Source organism: Lolium perenne, chromosome 5, assembly GCF_019359855.2.
Source record: "Lolium perenne isolate Kyuss_39 chromosome 5, Kyuss_2.0, whole genome shotgun sequence".
Taxonomy (NCBI): Eukaryota; Viridiplantae; Streptophyta; class Magnoliopsida; order Poales; family Poaceae; genus Lolium; species Lolium perenne.
The window spans coordinates 199577280-199598897 of record NC_067248.2 but is presented as its reverse complement, the minus strand read 5'-3'; the positions used below and the strand labels follow the sequence as shown (position 1 = coordinate 199598897).

The 21618-nt window shown below is 42.6% G+C and overlaps 1 protein-coding gene and 1 long non-coding RNA gene across 19 annotated transcripts; both read left to right on the top strand.

Annotated features, from left to right (window-relative positions):
* Positions 1–260: 260 nt before the first annotated feature.
* On the top strand, positions 261–14376 carry LOC127301530 (uncharacterized). Of its 18 annotated transcripts, none has more exons than XR_011745426.1 (10): positions 261–877; positions 1211–1297; positions 1371–3330; positions 4473–4532; positions 4790–4886; positions 4973–5101; positions 5783–5974; positions 6864–10110; positions 12003–12199; positions 13040–14376. It is a non-coding gene; the product is annotated as an uncharacterized lncRNA (long non-coding RNA). The 18 variants fall into 18 exon arrangements; XR_011745429.1 differs by having other exon boundaries at positions 4473–5101; positions 6864–7058; positions 9203–9325; positions 9443–10110; XR_011745422.1 differs by having other exon boundaries at positions 4473–5101; positions 6864–9325; positions 9443–9481; positions 9994–10110.
* Positions 14377–16209: 1833 nt separating this feature from the next.
* On the top strand, positions 16210–18712 carry LOC127303990 (uncharacterized). The gene is made up of 2 exons (XM_051334703.2): positions 16210–17392; positions 17882–18712. The coding sequence occupies exons 1-2, from the start codon at positions 16220–16222 to the stop codon at positions 18542–18544; spliced, it is 1836 nt and encodes a 611-aa protein (XP_051190663.2). The 5' UTR covers positions 16210–16219; the 3' UTR covers positions 18545–18712.
* Positions 18713–21618: the final 2906 nt, after the last annotated feature.

Sequence of the window (21618 nt, the reverse complement as noted above, 5' to 3'; positions counted from 1 at the left end):
AAATTATGAACAAATTTAAAATTGAACATTTTTAAAATCCGTAGACAAAAAGTTTTAAAATATAAAAAGGCCTTTAAAATGTTGTAGTTTTTAAAAACAAAACGTAAACGGAAAAAGGAAAGAAAAAGGAAAAAAATAAGAAAACAAAAAAGAAAAAGAGGTTACCTGATGGGCTGCGGCCCAGTTAACAGCCGAACCGACCAACGAAAATCAACGATAATGGGCCAAGCCCACAGACGACCAGGGGTGTGCGAGACATGGTCGGCGCCGACCAGGTCGGCACATAGCTCAACCCCTCACGTCCCTTCGATTCCCCTCTCGCCGCCGAGATGCTCCGCCGCCGGCCGCCGCCACGCTCCGCCATCACCTGCTCGCTCCAGCGATGCTGGACACATCCGCCGCCGTCACTTGCTTACACGGCCTGGGCACGATCTCCTCCGTCAACCCCCCAACACCGCGGTACCCTCCGGCTCCCGCGCGCACACCGCTACAAAGCCTAGCTCCGCCCTCTACCGTGCCTTACCGGCCATCGTCGGCGGCCTCCCGTGTCGCGGATCGCCGGTGATGTTCCGCCTTCCTCACCTCCGCAGTATTCGTACCGTCGCCAAGCCACCCCACCTCCTCCGCGTGTCCCCGTGGCAACTATAGCCGTGGGGTTTGGATTGCCGGCGCCGCGTCCGTGCACCCGTGCCTCCGGCTACTCCCTCCGGCAGCCACGCCTCGTCTACGACCTCCGCCACGACCTCCCGTGCTCCTGCTCCTCTACCCCGACGCCTGCGACCACCTCCTGGACCCCCGCGTCGACCTGGGCTCCTCTAGTGCTCCGGCTACCCTGTGGTGCTGCTACTTTCGCACCTTAGGCTCACCTCCCTGTGCTGTAAGCGCAAAATCGAATCCGATTCTGATATGAATGTAGGGGGATTTTACCCTGTTCCGTTTGAGTTGTGATAGCGGTAGAATTATTTGCTCACAACCTGTATGTGATATTGTTTGACTGTGCTGCATGCTACAATTATTTTTAGTTTATGTCATTGTCTAAATATATTTCCACTGTTAACTAGGAAAATTATCACTTAGGTACTTGTACTTTATATCTCAGCAACTGATGTCTTATTTCTTTGATGGTAAATTGCCTTCATTTAGCTTCAGAGGTAATTTATTTGTATGGTGCAGCACTGTGCATTAAGCTCTGGATTTTGTTTTTGTTTAGGTATTTGTATATTAGGGAGATCAAATATATTTATCCAAATCTGGAGTAGGTGCCCTGAGGTGATGAACACCACGCTGAAGCCTGAAGGTAGCTTCCTCGTCTGCTGCTTTAGTTTGACGCAATTATGTGTTGATGTTGTGTGTATGATTGGCATTTGCAGGGTTGCACTTTTGGTGCTTGATGCAATGACTCTATAGAGCAAGGAAGACAGTGAGAGGTGAGCATGGTGAATTCTCTGTATTAGGTACTGAATTTAGGAAATCCTACACTTTGTATTTTTCTGTCTTCATGGCTGATTGAACTTACAGTTTCTGGACTGCACGGTTGTGAGTGTTATATCTTTCTTAGTTGCACACTTTCACATGTAGAAGACAAAATTTCCGATTAATGATCTGTTCCATCATCTGGATATGAGGTTCTTCATAAAGGGATTCTGAGCCAACAAATAAGTCAAGAACCCGGTTTAGGATAAAGTGTGATGTTGGAATATGAAATCGTATCGACTGCATCGAGTGAATGAAATCGTATAACACTAATACATATTGTAAATAATAACTATTTGGTTAGCATAATTTGCAAAATCCCGATCCATCATTTTGTTGATAATCAACCTTTGTTCAGTACCCAGTTTGTCTTTCTCGACATTATGGTTGACAATTTATTGAAATAATGTTGGTAAATCGGATTTGCATACTGTTGGGGAAACAAATTGTCAATCCAGCACCTCTTATCGCAATAACATGCCAAGTTCATCTTTTGATCATACAGTAGTTAGTCTGTTCTTTATGGTTGGCCAGGGGATAGAATTTTGGACTATCTTCTTGAACTGAATAGAGCACAACGTTCACATTATGCTTTAGATGGCACCCTTCCAATATTCACAAGTGATCATGTGTAATTTTCACCATCAGTTTACCTACGTATTGATGTACTATAATTTTCACCATCAGTTTACCTACGTATTGATCTTTATCTGCATTGTCCAGAGAATATGTTCTTAGATCGTCTGTACTTGAATTACTAGATTACGCATGATTTTTTTGCTTGATTGTTCGATGTATAAAGATCATTCAGCCGCAACATACTTCTCTACTGAAGCTCCAAGACCTGCGCAAAATTCTATGGTAAATGGTCAGTGTTACCTTTAAGAAAATTAAATATATGTTCTTCCGAATGAATTACCCTCTGTATTTTATAAATCTTTTAGTATGATACCCTTATTCTCTCACTGTATACCATTGTGTTGTATATAACTTCCGAAAGAAGGGAGATGTGCTTCATGCTACTGTAATTAGATTTTTTTTAAACTATAGATACAAGCTGTAATATATTCCGAGCATGTAGTTAAGAGCAATTTTATGTTTTGGTATGAAAAAAATAGATAAATTAGTTGCATATTAACATTTTTCTCAAACATATATGAACAGTGGAAGGTGGCATATTAAAATTTTCTCAGCCAATAAACACCTTGCTGGCTGTACTGCCCTGATAGCTTTGAAAAACTTTCCTCAACTTTTAGCTATTTGTGATCATAGCTCTGAGATGGGATCCATCATATCTCTATATCTATCTACTACTTAAAAAGAAGGAACGTGTTCCCCCTTCACCCCCAGTTTGGTCGTCCCTGGCGATCTGGCGAGAAGGAGCTTGTCCTAATTTCGACGATTGCCCGCCGTCACCAATCGATCTCAGGGAGCAGCGCCCCGCGCCCCCGCCCTCCATCGACCCTTCCGTGGCCGAGATCCAGGCCGTCCCGCAACCGAGCCTACGTCCCCAACGCCTCCCGATTCGCCCATCTCCCGACCTAATATCGTTCTCCGGCCCGACCAGCTCGCCGCCTCGACGGAGCTCCGGCCACCTCTGCTTCACTACCGATGGTGCCGCGAGCTTCTCCACAAACACCACCAGCCGAAGTCGTACCTCCTTCTGGCGTGCTCCACGAAATCCTGTAGGCTGCACCCGTGCCGACGCCAGACCGCGTGGAGATCACGCAAATTTCTCGGTGCCTCACTCCGGCACTGAGGACTCTTCGACATGAGGGCTGCACCGCGTGGCCTTGATGTACAAGTGGGAGGCGGACGCCGGCAGGGACGTGCAAGCGTTCTCGACCAGATCGACAGGTGAGCTCGTGCACCCGCTTGCTTAAAGCGAATGACTTATATGCATGGATTCTGTCCTAATTAAGGTCCCAGACTCCCAGTCTCGTGATGAGCCCAATCTCTCAGTGTATTTGTTCAGCCTATGGATTGTGGCTGATTCCTTTAGTATTCACATAAGTGCTAACCCGTAGCTGATTTTCCAGCCCTTGAAAGTAAGAAAGTTTCCATGGCCATCTTTTGATTATGGGGATTAATTTGCTGGAGTTTCATATCTGATTATTGAATCTGTAATTTAAGGTAAATGTAGTCACCTATGCTTTAGCGATTCGGCATATTTGCTGAACTAGAATTTCCTTAATTTCAGAAGTTTTTCAGCACTAGATGCTCTCATGCTCCGGTCCTTAGAGGGCAGGGAGGAATATATATAGAATGTTCTGAGTTGGTGACTAGAATTTAACAAGATTTCAGCCATATGTGCACTAGGAGGTACCCTTAGTTATACACGTTGGTATAATATGCATTTTTTCTTCCTAAACTAGATGCTTAGAGAGTGATTAGTTATCTTTGCTCTTACTCTTGTAGAGATGCCAATGGGTAGTACTTCACCTTCTCCCCCTCCATACATTTGGGATCGTTACAATATTTTTTACCAAAGCCTGTATACAAATAAACATACCCCAATAGCTATCCTCCATTCATCCCATGTTTCCTGCTCCCTCACAAACAACTCCTAATTATGAAGTTCAGCCTACAACTGAGATGAACTAAGCCAATGGCGTGGCCTGGAGTGTCGTTAGCAGTGCCTATGCTGGGATAATCTAATTTGTTGATTTGTACCGATGGACTGACATTTAGCTAGCACTAATAAGTAGCAGCTTGATTTTCTGTTGTACATAGTGGTGAGTTTGAGAAGTGAATGAAATGATGCCAACATATCCACTACTAAAGTTTGTCCCGTTGAAATAGTTTGTACCAGAGTTACAGCTGAGCTCCCTGTGTTGTTGCATCATCACAAATTTTCCCGTGCCTTGTAAATTAAGCCGTAGCAACACATGGGTATATTTCCTATAAGGTTAAAAAATCCTAGGAAAATGAGATGTCACTATTACTTCCCGTGTAAAACATTTGGTTTTCTTTTGAAATCTTCCTCTTTTCTTTTGTAGGGTGTCAAAATGTTTTGAAGCAGCACGAGAGGCAGATCTGCTGTGGTGGAGATAGGAAAGGTGAGAGTGGCCGGCGAAGTGAAGGAAGATCGTTATCGAGGTTGCCAGTAGTGTCAAGTTAGTTCAGATAATGCAAATTTCCAATGATATATTACATATGTTCATGTCTATTTTCTATTTTCTCATGTTATATCAAATGATACTGGCTAAGATTATAGAAATATGCACTTTTTGTGAGAGGAACATGTGTGCTTCAAGATTCCTTGGTTTAATCAAGCAATGTTGTAAAGATCATTTGAACAGCTTAACATATTTAGGAAATATTCATATCTTAAACAAAGAGGCAGTCAACAAACTCCGCATAGGGAGGGAATTCCTGATGTAGCATGGATGTATATTGTTCAAATGAGTGTTGTAAGTACCACTTAAATGCACACTCGCCTCATTGTTGTTTGTGTATACATATGTTGTTCTCACTCTATCTATGTCTAAACAACAAGTTCCTGAGAACAAGCGGCGTGCGTCTACATGGAAAGGCGCCGCATAGTAAGGCACAATGCTGGGATAGCTACTACTTTCAGATTGCGTAGATTAGTAGCTGGCGCGGGAATTGAGTCCATCTTTCCACTGTAAGTAACACCAAATATGTGCTTCCCTCTTTCATTTTCATGTTAATACTGCTTTGTTTTTTATCTTTGCATGTGGACATTGGAATTTCTTCTTAGTTCGGCGTTATTGTATTTCTGTGAGAAAAATGAAATGTGAGTTCCAGTTGCTTTATTTTAAGGAAACTGAATGGACATCCCTTCCATTTTATTTGATAATTACCTCGTTTCCCATACCATTGTTTGTTGAGAAAGAGACAGAGCACCAACAATTTAGAGCTTGAGCAACTGGAGCATGGGAGCTTCCCATTTTATATTTCTTAGACATTTTGTAGTGAAAGGCAACCTACATGAGGCCGGTGATTTTTTTAATACAAAAAGCAACCTACATGATATTTATTTGTATCATGGAGTGTATTGGTTCAAAGAAGATTTATTTGTTTCATTTTTCTTTTTCTTTTTTTTGTAAATAAGCTTTAGCATGGAACATTTCAGGTTTTGGTCATACTTCTTCGAACAATCAAAAAAAGTTACTCATCTTAAGTTCGAGGTGTGAGGTATTAAAGCGAGACACCATGCAATATTGTTCACATAGATATAGATCTGCTATAAAGTTTGAAAAATTCTAGGAAAATAGATACCACTATTACTTCCAGTGTTACAACATTTGGTTTTCTTTTGAAACCTTCCTGTTTTGTTTTGTAGGGTGTTAAAAAATTTGGAAGTTGTAGGAAGGATGGGCCGGTGTGGTGTGCCGAAGGTGGATCCGCTGTCACTGGTGGCGACACTAAGATGAGTGGTCTCCGAAGTGAAGGAAGATCATCATCTAGGTTGCCAAGCAACAGTAGTGTCCCATGTTCTTTTGCCAGCTCGAGACTGGTCTCAATGCGTGGCCAGGTGACTACACACATTTGTGATTTTCCTTTTCCTTGCTGATGTCTTTAACTCTGTCGTTATGCTAAAACCATGAGGTGCTCAGTTTCCGTTTGATGCTTTGGTGGAAAGTGGAAACTCCTACAATTTTAGTTTAGATAATGCAAATTCCCAATGATACCATGTAATGTTCATGTGTTAACTTTAATTTTTTCTCATGTTATTCAGATAGACTGATTAATATTATGGCAATATGCACTTTTTTTGGCAATAAACAGGTGGTATGGGTTATATTTTTCTCATTCAAGAATGGTTACATGCGTTTAGAAACTGAAAGACATGTTCAGATATTTAGATAAGAATCTGAAAGAAAATCATTCATAACATTGTTTTGTTGAGATGTATACCTTTCTTTCATATGCATCGATACAACTTTGATGTACCATGTATATGTTGATTTTGCTGACCAAGGATCACCTGCATGCCATGAGTCACATGAAAAGTCACAGTCTAAACAATTTGCTAAACGGCTTGATAATAAATTACACGAGGGACTCTGATTAAACACGAAGAGGAAAAATTATAGGAAAATGTGAAGATATAATATTTTTGATTTTGTGTTCTAAAATGGTTTTAAGATGGCCGTCTTCAAGATGCCCCCTTCAGAAAGCATTAGTAGTTCCAAATATACTAAAGCTTGCAAATCATGAATATAAGAGCAGTCCATTACTTCGGAGTACAAACATTGATCTGATCTTGAGTTGTTATGATCAGTACTATATGACAATGAACATAATTGACTGGGTACATGCTGCAAGGATGTTGTAAAATTTTCTTCTTCATTGTTAAATTTTCTTTTCTAAATAATTATTTTTAGAAGAACCTCGAACACTTCTTCGTCTATACTGTGCAGAGATGCCGTAGAGAGCTCGTTTCTGGCCGCCGGCACCTGGGGTGGCACCCTGGACGAGTCTTGGAGTTCGTCTCAGTTCATCTCTCGCATGACAGAGGACGCGTTGAAGCAGCAGTTTTGGCTCCAGCTTGCCGTGCACGGCCTTCATCAACAATCTGGAGGTTTGTTAATTGCCATGCACCATCATGTACTAAGGTACAGTTGAGCAAACTCCGCTACAAAATGTTGTTGCCTTCCTGGATCATTATGCTGGGCTAAGCTGTACTTGACTACTCAATACTTGCTTCGATTTAAATTGGTGTAATTTTTTATTTCACACTTCTTTTTTGTGCCTCTCTAATACGCTGTTTGGCCCAATTTCATGATTGCTCCATATTTCTGAAATTATTAGACCAAGCATACCTGGATCTATTTTTTCTAAGAGCAGATTTGAACATTTGATAATTTCGAAAATTACTGATAGAACTTGCCATGTCGTTCATTTCCCTATCGGTTTAGACACGAAGGAAATTGAGCAAAAATATGAAAAATAAGAAGAGACCGCCCTTGAACCTGTATATGCACCTTTACCCATATTTTAAATTAACCTTGAAGTTTAGATAATGGTGTGTGCTACATATTGATATATTTGTTCTCTCTCTACAATGTTGACAAGCATGATTATGAACTTTTCGGAGAAATTAATTTATTTTTCTTTTGTGAAAAGTATACATTCCTGCTGTAATGTAAGAAACGGACCTTCAAGAATCTGAATGCCATATGTAAATCAGATATGTACAATTTTACTTCTTAGTTATCATGTCTAAATATTTTGTAGAGAACCTTCTGATAGATCGACTTGGAGCATATGCAAGGCTAGCTATATAGTTTTACTGAAATAATTATTTGACGAGTGTGTAAATTGTGTACAACATTCAAAATTGTGGTGTAGATTTCCTATGTTGCAGTAGTTTATGTTCCCATGTGGCGACTATTACTCTAAATATATTGTTGTACTTGTCTTGAGACCAAGTTATGTGTCAATTTTTTTGGTGTTCAGTGATGATTGATGTTTATATTTTAGCATTTTTTTGTCTTTTACATGTTTGTTACCCGTGTCACGCTGTCTCGTTATGACTGTCCAGAAAATAGATGTGGACCAAAACAGTAATAAGAAGACCTAGAACTTGAAACCATGCAGATACATAACAATGTTGTCTTGTTATTGCATTCGGTATTATCATGATGTAGTATATTATGATATTTTTGATTTGTTTTAAATTTTCATAAGGAGTTAAAAATTATATATGTGCATTGAGAAATGAAATTTGAGGACCCGTGGCAACGCACGGGCATTTGTACTAGTATAGATAAATGAGCAAGAGGCCATTCAAGGGCTTCGATTTCTCTTACAGGCCATGTATTATTGCTTAATATGGTTTTATTTGGATTAATCAACCTGACACTTCTAGAACTCTGACCTAATTGACGTAATGTGGTGCTTTTGTTGTACTGGAGTTTTGCTTGTGGGACAAGCATGCTAGATTAATTTTCATGTTGCATAACTACATGATTTTGGTTCAGATGGGTCATGTTTAGGCTGATAGGTTAGATGGACATGTACTCCGGTTTCTTTCTTTTCATGCATTGTGCAATTAATGCTTGAGCTATATTTTTGTTAACTTTCTAAGTAAACTTCACTCAGCATGGAGAAACAAGTTAGAGACTATGTATAGTATCATCAAGATGGTAATTCTATTTTCTGATTTTCCTAGCACTACAAACTATGGCCTAATCGGATCTGTCAGTTTTCCTTCCAGTTTGGAAGAATTTTTACCTAAAAAGGTTTATGTAAGAAGGACATTACCTGATGATGATTTCTTCATTCAAGGATTAACACATGCAGCACAAAGATAGCACATGCAGTAGATGGGAGTTAACTGCGTCATGCAGAAATTAACACTTGCATTTTAATAGCTTAGAGAATGACTTCTAATTCTTGAGATAGTGTTTTTCTTCTATAAGCTATAAAGCAAGTCTTAAAATTATCACCACCATGATATACACAGTTGGCGCGGCGTGCCGCCGCGCCCATTCGTGCTAGTTATATTACATGATTGCACATTAAAAGTGTTCTGCTATTGCGGAGTATGTCATCTAACCGGTAATTTTTTTACTTGCAAACTAGGTGAATAATACCTCATGCTAGAATATTTTAAGCATGAATACACAAAACTTAGGAGTACATGTATACTTTTATCTGCTTAAGAAAAATATTTTCCAATACGAAGTTGATTATCACTCTTGCTATCAGTAGTTGTTTCCATTCATTGACCCAAATTTAACGAACTTTATTGCAGGCACTGCAATCGATTTGTCGTCCCCAATTGTTATTGAGGGAAAAGCTTGCTGGGATCTGTACATTGATGGACTTGTTGTGTTCTGATTGTAATTTGTTTTATGCCCTAGCTGCTGCGATAAAGGTAATATGTGGTTTCTATTGCTTCAGCAGATGCATCCCTTTTGATGCAAGTGTTGGTGGTGCCATATTAACTTGACCTCAACATATTAACTTGACCTCAACATATATTTTGGTAAAGAAAGAATGCAACGCCAAGTGCTACATCAACTAAGAAAAGGTACAGAGCCACTTCTGTTCCATGGCAGTACAGCTCACTACAATTGTAGTATAAGCTTGCCATTCATTAATTAATTGCTTAGGATTCTATGTACTGTTATGTGTATTTTCTTAGTGTATGAATACCGCTTTCACATTCTGGGGCGTATGTTTCCGAAAAAAATCCTTAACAACACCAATGGCAGTAAGAAATTGAGATGTGACAACTATGCATAACCCATTCTTTATGTTTTATATATAATTACTCTAAACATCGGTTTATGCTTGAAGCAATCTTCTCATTTCCTTACCAAGTATTGAACTTCTTATAGAATATCTTCTATGCTATCATAGCGCACCATGAGAAATATTCAGTAACTATGTCAATACATGGAGATTCATGATGAATGAGATAACTTAGCCTCTTGCCTATCCATTATCTTCTCTTGCGCAGACTTCATGTCTAGCACATGGTTTATTTTAGCTTCATGCTCAGCTGTCATGTATCCGTTTTCATCTTCTTTTTCTTGTCAGGAGTGTTTGGTTTTGATCACTCCGTCAACCCCCTGGTTTTGTTGCCGGGTTTTCGCTGCAGTTCTTCAACATATAGTGATGACGGTCATTTCGGAAAAAAAAAACATAGTGATGACGGTATAATTCTGTGAGATCTTTTTTTGTTTTTATTCTCTGTTACTTTCACACTTTTGTCTGCCAATGCATTTTGTAACATCATAGGATATATTTACATATGGAAATTATTCATTATGAAATCTTGCCACGACTGAGAATTACCATAGAACGTACAGAAAACATTGGAGACAAATGGTATTGTGTCTTTGGGAGGATAAGTCCATTGGTTATACTAGCTCCGGTCAAATTAATCAATGCAGAACAATACACAATTTGCATGCAAGGATGCTGATCTCTGCATCGGTTAATGAGACCGGAGGGAGTACAAACTAAATAGCAGATCATGTAGTAGGAATATTAGCTCCTTGCGCTATTAGTTGATAAAAGAAATACACATAATAGTGCTACAAAAATATACCAGTATTAGTAATTTGTATGGTAAGGAGAGGACAAATGAAGCTGGAGCCGATATTTATGGAAGTATAGAAGACAATAGTGATTACATGACATATATTCTGAGTAGTTCATAATGTATATGTAAACTAAAAATTCAAAGGAACTGATAGCCCACTCTTGCTAAAAGGGGGGACAACAATGCCTAGATGCCACATAAGAAACATTAAATCATAGACTTATTTGGATAGTAGAGAAACAAATCAAAACTTGGTATGCTCCACTTCTCTTTTGCAGCAGCTTCACATTTATAAACTGCCAACTAAGCTAAGAGAGGCATTTTTGCAAGTAAGCTAGCAAACCATGAAAATGAAAACTACCCCATGAATCTTCAGATGAATACAAGAGTTGAGATATTTAGACTGCAGTACATGGAAACTGGTCTCAAAATATGGATTTAGGATCTGCATTTTATTTAGTATAACGATGCAATTCTTAACGCTACTTTTCAATAATTTTGAAGTAGGACTGCTACCACGATATTATGGTATCACCCTTCACCAAGAAGGCATATTTGTTCGAGAGCATGACTGAATATAATTAAGAGGATGCGCTGTTGCCTGTTGCCTATTCAGATTTTTTCGGGTGTATTGGCGATAATGAATATGGTCACTTTTAAGAAGTCATGAGAGAGTTTAACAGCATAGTAATATGAGTTCCATTTTGCTATATGCAAATCGTGTGTGCTTTAGATGAATCTGTTTACTGCTATATTCATTGGAACAAGTGTTGTGATGGTGGCTAAAAATAGGGTTCATGTGTGGAGTTACAATTTTGTTTGCTGTGACTTGCCAAAATTAGCAAGCCTGCTGTTGTAGTGTGCGTGTTCACCGTCTTTCTGTATGCCCTCCCGCTATCAGTGTATCCCATGTCTAAGTTAATTACCAGTTAATTTTATGCCTTACTGACTACATTTATGTGTCTCTCTCATGCCCATTTATCTAATTGATCTTCAAGATTAAATTCTTATACATCTCATTTTAGTTTATGATGTATCCAACTTCATTGCCAACCATCTTAAGATCTACTTTTTAAACAAGAAAATATTAATTACTAACATCAATTCAGTATGTTCTTAAAAATATTACAACCATCATATTACCTAGACGGCGCGGCGTGCCGCCGCGCCCATCCATTGCTAGTATAAATTATCAACACACAATTCATTTCATTTTTTGTGATTTCGGATGCTCAGGACATGATTTCCTTCTTTATACTAATGGAAATGGACCCCATTGTGCTTCTCTGTTTGGAATATGTTCTCTTTTGTTTTGAGCCTTAGTTTCTAGGTTTGCTTTTTATGGTAAAGAGTTAAAACAAGCTTTGCTGTTGTAGAATGTTACTTTGCTTTTTCTTGAAGGAAAAACATATTCATTGGCCGGTGTTATTTCTTTTATAAAACCTGATCAATATGTTATTTTGTGCTCTGCATGGACCCACACCTCCACGCCACCATAGAGCGCATGCCCGTGAAACCCTAGATGTGGGGATGGGGCTCACAACACCTATGCTTCTGTTACCCCGACGTCGACGATTATCACCTCTTGATGTCGCCTGGGTGGCCGGGGGCTCCCCACCGTGGTGCGGTGGTAGTCTGTGACTGCACTCCTCTTCTTCAGCGACCTCAATGTCTTCCTCCACGGCTACACCTACCACTGTGAGCTATTTCTTCACTCTTCCATCTCTCTTGTGCAATATGATGGTTTTCGGCCAATGAGTTGTGGTTAGTTTTAGCATTAGGACTATGGTGTTGTCATGTTGCTTGTACAGGGACGTGGTGATGTTCTGATTAGGTTCTAGTCTAGATGATGGTATTTTGGTGAATGGATTGATTGGTTAAATAGGGTCCTGGTCGGCTCTAGTTAATATTGTATAGTATATCAGATGCTCTAATGATTTCTTGTATATGATATGCACTTGTTTTTTTATCTAGGTTGAGGTTGCCACTTAGCTAGGTTGGCTTGGGTAGAATTAACATATGTTGTGACAGTTACTTGTCTTCGTTATAATGGTCTTATATCTATGCTTCACACATGAGTTGTGGTGGCATCATATGAAATATGTCTACCCTTTCATCATGCAGCATATTTCTATATTTAAAGCATGGACTAACTTACCGTTGCATATTTGTTGGGAATGGACATGTCTGGATTCTATTCTTCAAGTGCATTGATAGCTGTGTAGTGGTAGCTATATTTTGAGATATACCAACCTTGTTTTTCTAGATCATGTTTCAGAAGCTTGTTTGAACATTGAGGCAATGTGTATAAAATATCTGTACATGTGGATTGTTTACTTTGTTATGTACTTTCATTGTGAGAGAAACCCCCAAAAAGTGCCTTAGTAATATTGGTCATTCTCAAAAAAAAAAAAGAGAAGCTGCATGGGAAATATTGATCGACTGTAAACTTTAGTGAAGATTATTCGCCGCGCCCGTGCTTCTAATTTGTTGGCATGAATGTTTAGTGATATTGAATTCAGAGTGTTTTTCTTATAGGCTACAGAGTGCTGTATCCGGAGGATGCTTCCTGGAATGTGTGGTACGGAGGACTATCCTTTTCTTGCCTCGAGTGTATGATCATTCTAAGTATTTTATAAAAAGTGATTTAATTAGATGATATAAGATGCAGCAGTGAGGAAAACAAAGTTTTGCGATGCTGCCGTGTTGCTCTTGTTAGTTTGCTGGCATGGATCAGATTGGACTTGATTGTTGTTTGATTACGTAAGCACAGGAATATGGCAGTGGCTAGATAGAGTATCATAGCTAAGCTAATTATACACAAGCATGAGAACACTACGCGTGAGTTGTCGTGACGTTGTTCTTTTGTTTTTCTTGTATGTTCAGTTAGCAGCATGTAGCTCTGTATCCGTTATTTTTCTTTTCCTGAGAGACCATGCCTGGCTAAAACATTTAGAAAAATGGAGAAGGGGGAGCAAGCAGCTGTAGCCGTAGGCAAAGAGATGAGATTAATCGGAGGTTAGAAAAAAGAAAAAGAAACGGAAAGAAGTAGGCCGGAGAGCAGAAATTTAGAAACCCTGCTTTGCTGGCGCATGCACGGAGGAACCACTGCCGGCACTCCAGATCCAGCACCACAGAGCAGAGGGCGCGAAGTGGAAAGGTAGAAATTATGTTTTGCTGAGATGCACGGCGGTGAGGCTCTACTGCTGGTGTAGATCGAGTATCTTGGATCGCCGGTTCAGCTAGTGAGCCCGTGGAGAAATTCTGTTTTGCTGAGATGCGCGGCGATGAGACCCTGCTGCTGGTGTAGATTGATTATCTTGCATCGCCGGTTCAGCTAGTGAGCCCGTGGACGATTCTGCCCCAACCCCAGTGGTCAGTACATGACCTGTATCTAAATGATTTATGTTTGATTTGTTTTGGCTGTTTTAGGCATCACCTGGGATCCACGGCCTCCTCACCATTTCAGCTAGGCAATCAGACTTGATTATGTTGTTTCAGGGTTGATATAAGGTCTACATAGAAGCCGGCTCCACCGTCCAGATCAAGGGGCCGAGTTGCTGCTGCTTCCTTGGAGCACTGGAAGGGTTGTGCCATTGCTGCATCGGCCACCGGTGAGGCGTCGTGTGTGCGGATTGTGGCTGCTGCTCCTGTTGCACATGCCCGAGATGCTTGCGTGGCTGCAAGTGCTCTTGCCCAGGTGCTCCCCCTGCGCATTCCCCCTACCAGCGGCAGCGCTGGGTGGTGCCTCTTGTGTTGTATTGGATACCTTGGATTATATGCTTGTTTGTATTGCCTCTGTTGGTATATTGAGGCATTATTGTTTATATTGCCTTGTGATACATTTAATCATTTAAATATATTGCCTCTAATTGTGTTTTGGTGTGTTTTATTGAATCGCCTCAAATTGTGTTTTGGGGTATTCTTCTAGTTGCCTCTAAATGGGATTTGAGCCATTTTATGAAACTGCCTCTAATTGTATTTTGGGGCATTTTGTTGAGTTGCCTCTAAAAATCTTTTGGGGCACATCTCAAAGTGCCCCTAAATATCTTTTGGGGCAGTTTTCAAAGTGCCTCTAAAAACTTTTAGAGGCAAAATTCAAACAGCCCCTAAAAACCTTTAGAGGCAAAATTCAAACTGCCCCTAAAAACCTTTAGAGGCGAAATTCAAACTGCCCCTAAAAACCTTTAGAGGCAAAATTCAAACTGCCTCTAAAAATCTTTAGAGGCAAATCTCAAAGTGCCTCTTAAATTCTTTTGAGGCAAATCTCAAAGTGCCCCTAAAAATCTTTAGAGGCAAAATTTAAAGTGCCCCTGAAATTCTTTTGAGGCAAATCTCAAAGTGCCCTTAAAAACCTTTAGAGGCAAAATTCAAAGTGCCCCTAAATGTATTTGGGGCATTTCATTCAAAGTGCCCCAAATACATTTAGGGACACAAGTATCCAGGGCACTTTTCATAGTGCTCCTAAAAGTAATTAGGGGCACTTTGGCTACCTATTGGGGCACTTTGAAATGCCCCTAAAATCCTACCGTACAGTAGTGAGAGTTGGGGTGTACCAATTTAAAGAAGATTTGCATTTGTACAAGCAAAAAGATTGAACTGGCAAGATGTCTCGAGTGTACTCAACGCTACGAGCTCTAAAATTCCTGAAAATATTACTCGTGTACAGGAGGGAAAATCCATGCGTAAAAGGACCAAACTTACATCGAACAAGCCGAAATTGCCATCTAGTCCGAATTTGAAGGTCTAACGGGCCGTGAGCCACAGGCAACCCCCACTGGGCGAGGCCCAATCCGCAACTCGGAGTCGACTCCTACCCCTCGAAGCCTCCGTCCTCAAACCGAAAACTCCCCCAATTCAAACGAAACCCTAGCCGAACCTCGCGCCGTTTGTGGTTGCGGTTGCGGTTGCATTGCAATGGAGTCAGCCACCCGTGGCCGATCAGCCGCCGCGGTCGACGACGTCGGCGACGGCCGCTCCTTTCCCGATCCCCCGCCTCCGCACGGTAACGAGACTAGCTCCCCTGCCGGACCCGGCCAACTCTCACTGTTACGGTTATCCTTCTCTGCAAGCGTTTCTTTCCAAGGGGAAAACTTGGCTACTATATATGCCTTTTCTCTTAGTGAATGTTTCTTCGCTCTTCCCCGCCGCCTGCACATTGTTAGTTATGTTTTTGTAACTGAATGTGCTAGTTGTTCAAAAATGCAAGAGAAAATTGGGGATTTGGCGATTCGCGTGATGTTTTATCTTAGTTCACTGGCCAATTTAATCTAGACAGACTATCAGTTTCAGACAAAAAAAATCGACAAAATGCACAACCTCTGTCATTAGTATTTACAAGTCTAGGCTATTACAAATTTACAACTGCGACCAATACCACACCCATAAGCACCAAGCTCCGCCGGCACTGACGCCCGAAGCCCTGACATCCCTGCTCTAGCCATCCTGCATCTGCTGGGTTGTATCCTGTTTCAGGACTAAAAGATAGCTTGTCAAATCCTCAAATTCCTAATTCACAATGGTCATAGAGCGAAGTTATGTTCATAAACAATTTCTAATTTTTTTGATACTGCAAACATGATGTGTCGTCTTGTGGAAAGAAAAATATGTGTTGCCGTTAGTGGTACCATTTAGCTTTTGTAATACTGATCCTTTTGGCAATGTTTTTCTGGGGATTGACAATGTGAAGGCAGAGACACTTACTCGGCATTGCCAGACATGGCGGCACTGGTATTCAGGAGGGAGCAGCTACTGCAGGAGCTCCACAGGGAGCGCATCCGCCATGACATGATCATGTGCGAGCTTGCCGAAACAGAGCGTGTCATGACTGCATGCTTAGCGGGGCGGGGCTCTTGGCATGGAAGGCTGTTGATGACTCCATGGGAACAGACAATGTACCGCACGTCGCGGTCAACCGAGGAAACTTCTTGGTGGCACAAGAGTCCCTCGGTGCCAGCGATAGCTCCTGTTTACCCACGTGTCGAAAGGTCGCCGTCACCACTGCTGCAGCCACGGCCAGTTGATAATGCTCAGAAGGAAGAATGTGGCAGGCCACTGGCAGTAGCTCCTTCAGCTCCTCCTGTTTTCGAGCAATGCCCGTCACTGAGCAAGCAGCCTTCTGTGCCAGAAGCTTTGGTACCAACTGCAACTAGTGTCGTTGCCAAACCGTCACAGCCGGCATTCTTTAGCAAGGAGGTGATACAAGAGAGCCGAAGTGCTGTTGATCATGAACACGGAGCAGAAGTGAAGGCCAGAAATGGCATACAGCTGTTGCAGAGCGGTATTCAGATAAGTGAACAATTAAAGCGTGCAGCCATAGATCAGGAACACGAAGAAGAAGCAAAGAACACGCATTCCGTGCAGCTGATGGGCCGTGAAGTTCAGAGAAGTGAACAGCCAACGAATGCAGCTGTTGGTGAGAGATGCATAGTAGAAGCAAAGGATAGCTGTGGCATACAGCTAATGGAGTGTGAAATCAAGAGTGAACAGCTAAAGCGTGCAGCAATTGGTCAGGAACACGAAGTAGGCACACATGTCAGACATGTGGTGCAGGTGACGGAGAGCCAATTCCGGGGAACTGAACAGGCAAAGCACGGACCCGTTGATCAGAAACATGAACAAGAGGTGAAGAGCCATGACGTACAGCTGATTGAGAGTGAAATCCACAAAAGCGAAGAGCCAAAGCGTGAAGCCTTTGGTCAGGAGCATGAAGCAGAAGAGAATGACAGACATGTTGTGCAGCTACCAAAGATCAGTGAACAGCCAAATCTTGCGGAGCCCACTATCAAAGATCATACCGAAAATGAACGGAGGCAATTGCCTCAACATTATGCTCTGGCTGGCAAGGCGAAATCTCTACCTAATGAGCAGAGGAGACCAGGGTTCAACAAGGTGGGTCAATTCACCTTTTTAATTCGTAATTATTTCTGCTTCCATTTGTTGATTGAATGTTTCCAATATTTAAGTTCTTGCTGATTGCAATTTTTCTCTGCAGCAATATTTTTCGGTAATCAACGTGGTAATTAGTATAGGAACCTTATATAAAACTTCTTAAATACTTTTGTCTCGGCCTTACTCAAATTAGCCCACAATCCTTGCAGCCACTTTGAATATGATGTAATATGTTAGCCATATAGAAGATGTCATACATAAGTAGTACCAACTTAGTTTACTTATAGAGGGTTCAGACGTTCAGTTATATTAGTTAGGCAAGTTCTCTAACCGTGCAGCTTACCAATCCAGTTTCATTTGTAAGTTGATAGGGTTCAGTTAATATCAGTTAGGAATATATTGATAGACTTTACCTATCCACCTTGCTCACTAGTCCTTACTTTATTAATGCTCTTTAATTAGTAGTCTAAACAAACTTTATGCGAACAGCCTGATACCGAAATCACGCCCAGTGGGGTGAAAGGGAGACAGGTTTTGGCACAGAATGTGGAAGCTCCGCCACCAAAGAGGCACAAGCCAAGTGAAGAATGGAGTTGCACCCACTGCCAAGTGAGGCTGACCTGTCAAGAGGACTTAATGCGGCACCAAGCAGGCGACCAACACCGGTTGAACGTCGCAGCGTTGCAATCAAGGCAGGAACCTTTGGAGGTTACCGCAAATTCAACAGCTGAATCTTATCGTGTGCCCCAGTTTCTCAAGAGATTGGTGCGCCCAACCCTCCACAATAACTTGGAGAATAGTGAAGCGCAGAAGGCCAAACGAGCCTCTGGATTCGACTTGCACAACCATTTCAGGGGCAGGAGTCACCAGGAGAACACGCATGCCGTTGCACACAAAAGAAGGACAGAACCATTCCAGGGGCATGGTCACCAGGAGAGCACACAGGCATTGCACACAGAAGAAGGTGGCAAGGATGGGAGCAAGCGTGCCGCTGACGGCACGGGCACTGAAGATCGAAGGAAGAAATTCGTGACCGAGAGAAGTTCGTGGCCCTTCTGTGAGCTCTGCAAAGTGCAATGCAACAGTGCGAAGATGATGCTCTCGCATCTCAGAGGGAAGAAACACCGGGAGAATCTTCAGGCACGCCACTGATAGTTGCAGTTGCATACAGTGGCTGTTCGTGGGGAAGTCGCTTGCTTCCTGTACCACGGTTTGGTCTACGACTGACATGTCAATCTGCAGATGGTATTACCGCGGTCAACTGTATTTCGCATGCCCAGTGGTTGCATTGGAGTCTCTTTTTTGTGAATAAGTGAAGTCTCAGGCTATGTGTATGTCTTGTGTCCCTATCCCTAGGTATCAAAATGCTCCATCCAAGGGTACAAACTACTGCAATATTTTTAGAAGCATGTGTCTGTATTTCTAGTTAAACAAGAAAAGTGTAGTACCGGTTTTTGTTACCTCTTTTGAAAAGAACGGTTTCCACTACTGATCGACTGACCTTACATTTTCTAAGAGATCGGTTATTATACAACACACGTTTCAAACCCAGTGTGACATTTCTTGGGGCAAGCCTTTACCGCCTTAGGTGATCATATTAGTCATGACTAGGTAGTTTGCCTTTTAAAAAATTATGATGATATTTCTAACTGGGGGTGTGAGTGTCTTCTCAATGTGACTGTGTGACCTAAAACGCCGTGTCTACTTGAACCAACGGGGTGTCTAAGTGTTCATCACTCCACGCGTATAATCTTTCAGACACAAAATAGGGTAACCAGTGAATGGAACGACAATCCAGATGCGCTCCCCACATGCACTAGGGAGTGTTTGGTAGCCCGATCCAACTCAGAATATATCTCTCTTATTATACAATCTCACCCTAACTAAGTTGAGCTCAGACTCATCACTTGTTTGGCAGCGCCATATGTGTTGAACTATGCTCGTATGAAATGGTGTTTGGTACAATTTGTGCTGAAGTGAGCATGGCTCATAGCAGTTTTACAAAACGGTCCAGTTTTTTTAGCAAAAAAGGCCCTAGAACAAAGAGAGAGGAAAGCAATCGGGCCCTCAACATCTCATCTCCCACCATGGACGTGCTAGGCGGCGCGGTGGCCGGCGCTGGGCTGCCTTGGGTGGTGCTGGGCAGCCTTGGGAGGCGGCGGGTGGCGTTAGTCGCGAGTCTGCGGAGGCACGACAGCGGTTGGGGTCCGAGCAGCGGTCGGTGACCGATGAATTGCGCCAACGAGGGCGGCGGCCGGTGTTCAGTAGGAGGAGGCGGCGGTGGCGCTCCAGGAGGACAAGGTCATCGGCGTCGGGCGGAGGAACTCGTCCCCGTCGAGCTCGGTGGAGGAGTTCGTCCCCTTCGAGCTCCAGGCGCGGCGGATCATCCCCGTGGCGCTCTAGGCTGAGGAGGCCGCCGACGCGTCCAAGCGTGGAGGAGGAGTAGGCAGCGGTGGCAGAGCTCGTCCCGTTGGAGCTCCAGGCGCGGCGTCTCCGCCTCGTTCCCGTGGCGCTCCAGGCGGAGGAGGCCTCCAGGTTGGGAGGGGGGTGAGGAGAGGGGTGGGGTCTGGGGATAGCTCGCGCGTGGGGCCAAACCAACTATAGTACTTTGCTGGATGAGGCCAGCCCGGGCGACTTCCCACCCCGGCCTATTTGAGAGCCCTTTTCTGAGCGAGTCGGGCAGTGCCATGATGGACCGACCCAGCCTACCAATCACTTGATAGGCTGTTTATCCGAGCTGAGATGGGATTTTCTGAGCTCCCCAAGCCACCAAACACACCCTATGTGGATGGCATAGCGCCTCCTGGTAGGCCAGTTTTTACAAGCGGTTTCTAGTGTGGGGGTTGGTTCTGTATGTCATTTAGGATTTTCTGACTTTCTTTTCATGACAACCATATAATATATGGAAGATAATATCAAAATTGCCTACGCCATTGCGCTGACGACACCTTCAAGGTACTGGAAAATTGACTAGTAAAATAGCTAAAGAGTATTTCATCGGAACATATGATCTTGTGTTCTACGATTTTAATGCAACAACAAATAGTTCGTAATTTATACAATTTTAAATTTATTTTAATTTGTATTGTGATGACCTTTTATTTAGTATGGATGGAAGAAACCCTAAGCGAAACTAGCGCTTCCAACATCCGCACAACCTGCTCGGCATTCACTACGACATGACTGCGCCATCGAGATAGGAGCCCTTGTGCGTCGCGAACGGGCCATGGGCCACTTTTGGCAGGTTGTTTGGTAGCCTGTGCGGCCTTTTGCGCGCCGGAGAAGGAGCCCAGGCCCCATCATTTGGTTGCCCGTTTCCAGCCCATCTTGCACGCAGGAAAACATGAATCAGCTGTTTGGTTGCTCAAATCACAGTTCCATATCCTTACCACAATTCAAATAGGGTGAGGTTACCATGCCATGGCATATTACATACGATCAGAGACCACTCAGAAGAACAAGATCCTCACGATCACCACGATGAGAAAGGCAATGATGTAATCTTTGACCCGGCTGGGACGTATCTCCGGCGGTGCTCCTTGTAGAGCATGTACTTCCTCCGGCGACAGCTGTGCTAATGGCATTGCCTCGTCGATGGCATGATCTTCCTGCAGCTTCTCTTCCAGGAAGGTGAGGTACTCTTGCTGTGCCTCCTCCAATGTTGCATATCCTCGGTAGCTGTTGTTGGAGTAGTCATTGACCTGATCTTGATAGACTCTCCATGAGTTGTGGATTCCTCGAACCTGCCCACGAAACACCACATACCACTAGCATGGCATAAGAAGAAGTTAGCGATCACAACCATGAAGCAATTCAGAAAAGAGCAATAAAACAACACAAGTGTTGACAACAAATCATAACTAACATGGGCATGCATGATCATTCCAAAAGTCGATCAGAAGTTCATCCTACACTACCATGGTGTCGTCCTACCACCATAACAAAAGTGGGTGTCTCATCCTAACACCGCAAAGTTCACCATCACCTGAGGGGTTAGTATATACCACCTCATCATACTTACAAAAGGGGCCATCAAATGTTTTTCATCCAAGCTACTGCCAGAATATACATCATCATCATCATCATCATCATCATCATCACCATCTCCATGCATGCATCCCTGAACCACCCCCTCAAGGGCACCACTACACCTTGCCGTGGTACTTGCCAAGGTAGTTCCCTCAGCCAGAGGACGCGGTGTGGCTCGATCATGCCAACGAAGCTGG

Bases quoted from the DNA above. Each gene is read 5' to 3' on its own strand.
- LOC127303990 (XM_051334703.2), top strand. From the start codon at position 16,220: ATGGCGGCACTGGTATTCAGGAGGGAGCAGCTACTGCAGGAGCTCCAC. The intron at 17,393-17,881 runs GTGGGTCAATTC...TTATGCGAACAG, and splicing joins GGAGACCAGGGTTCAACAAG to CCTGATACCGAAATCACGCC.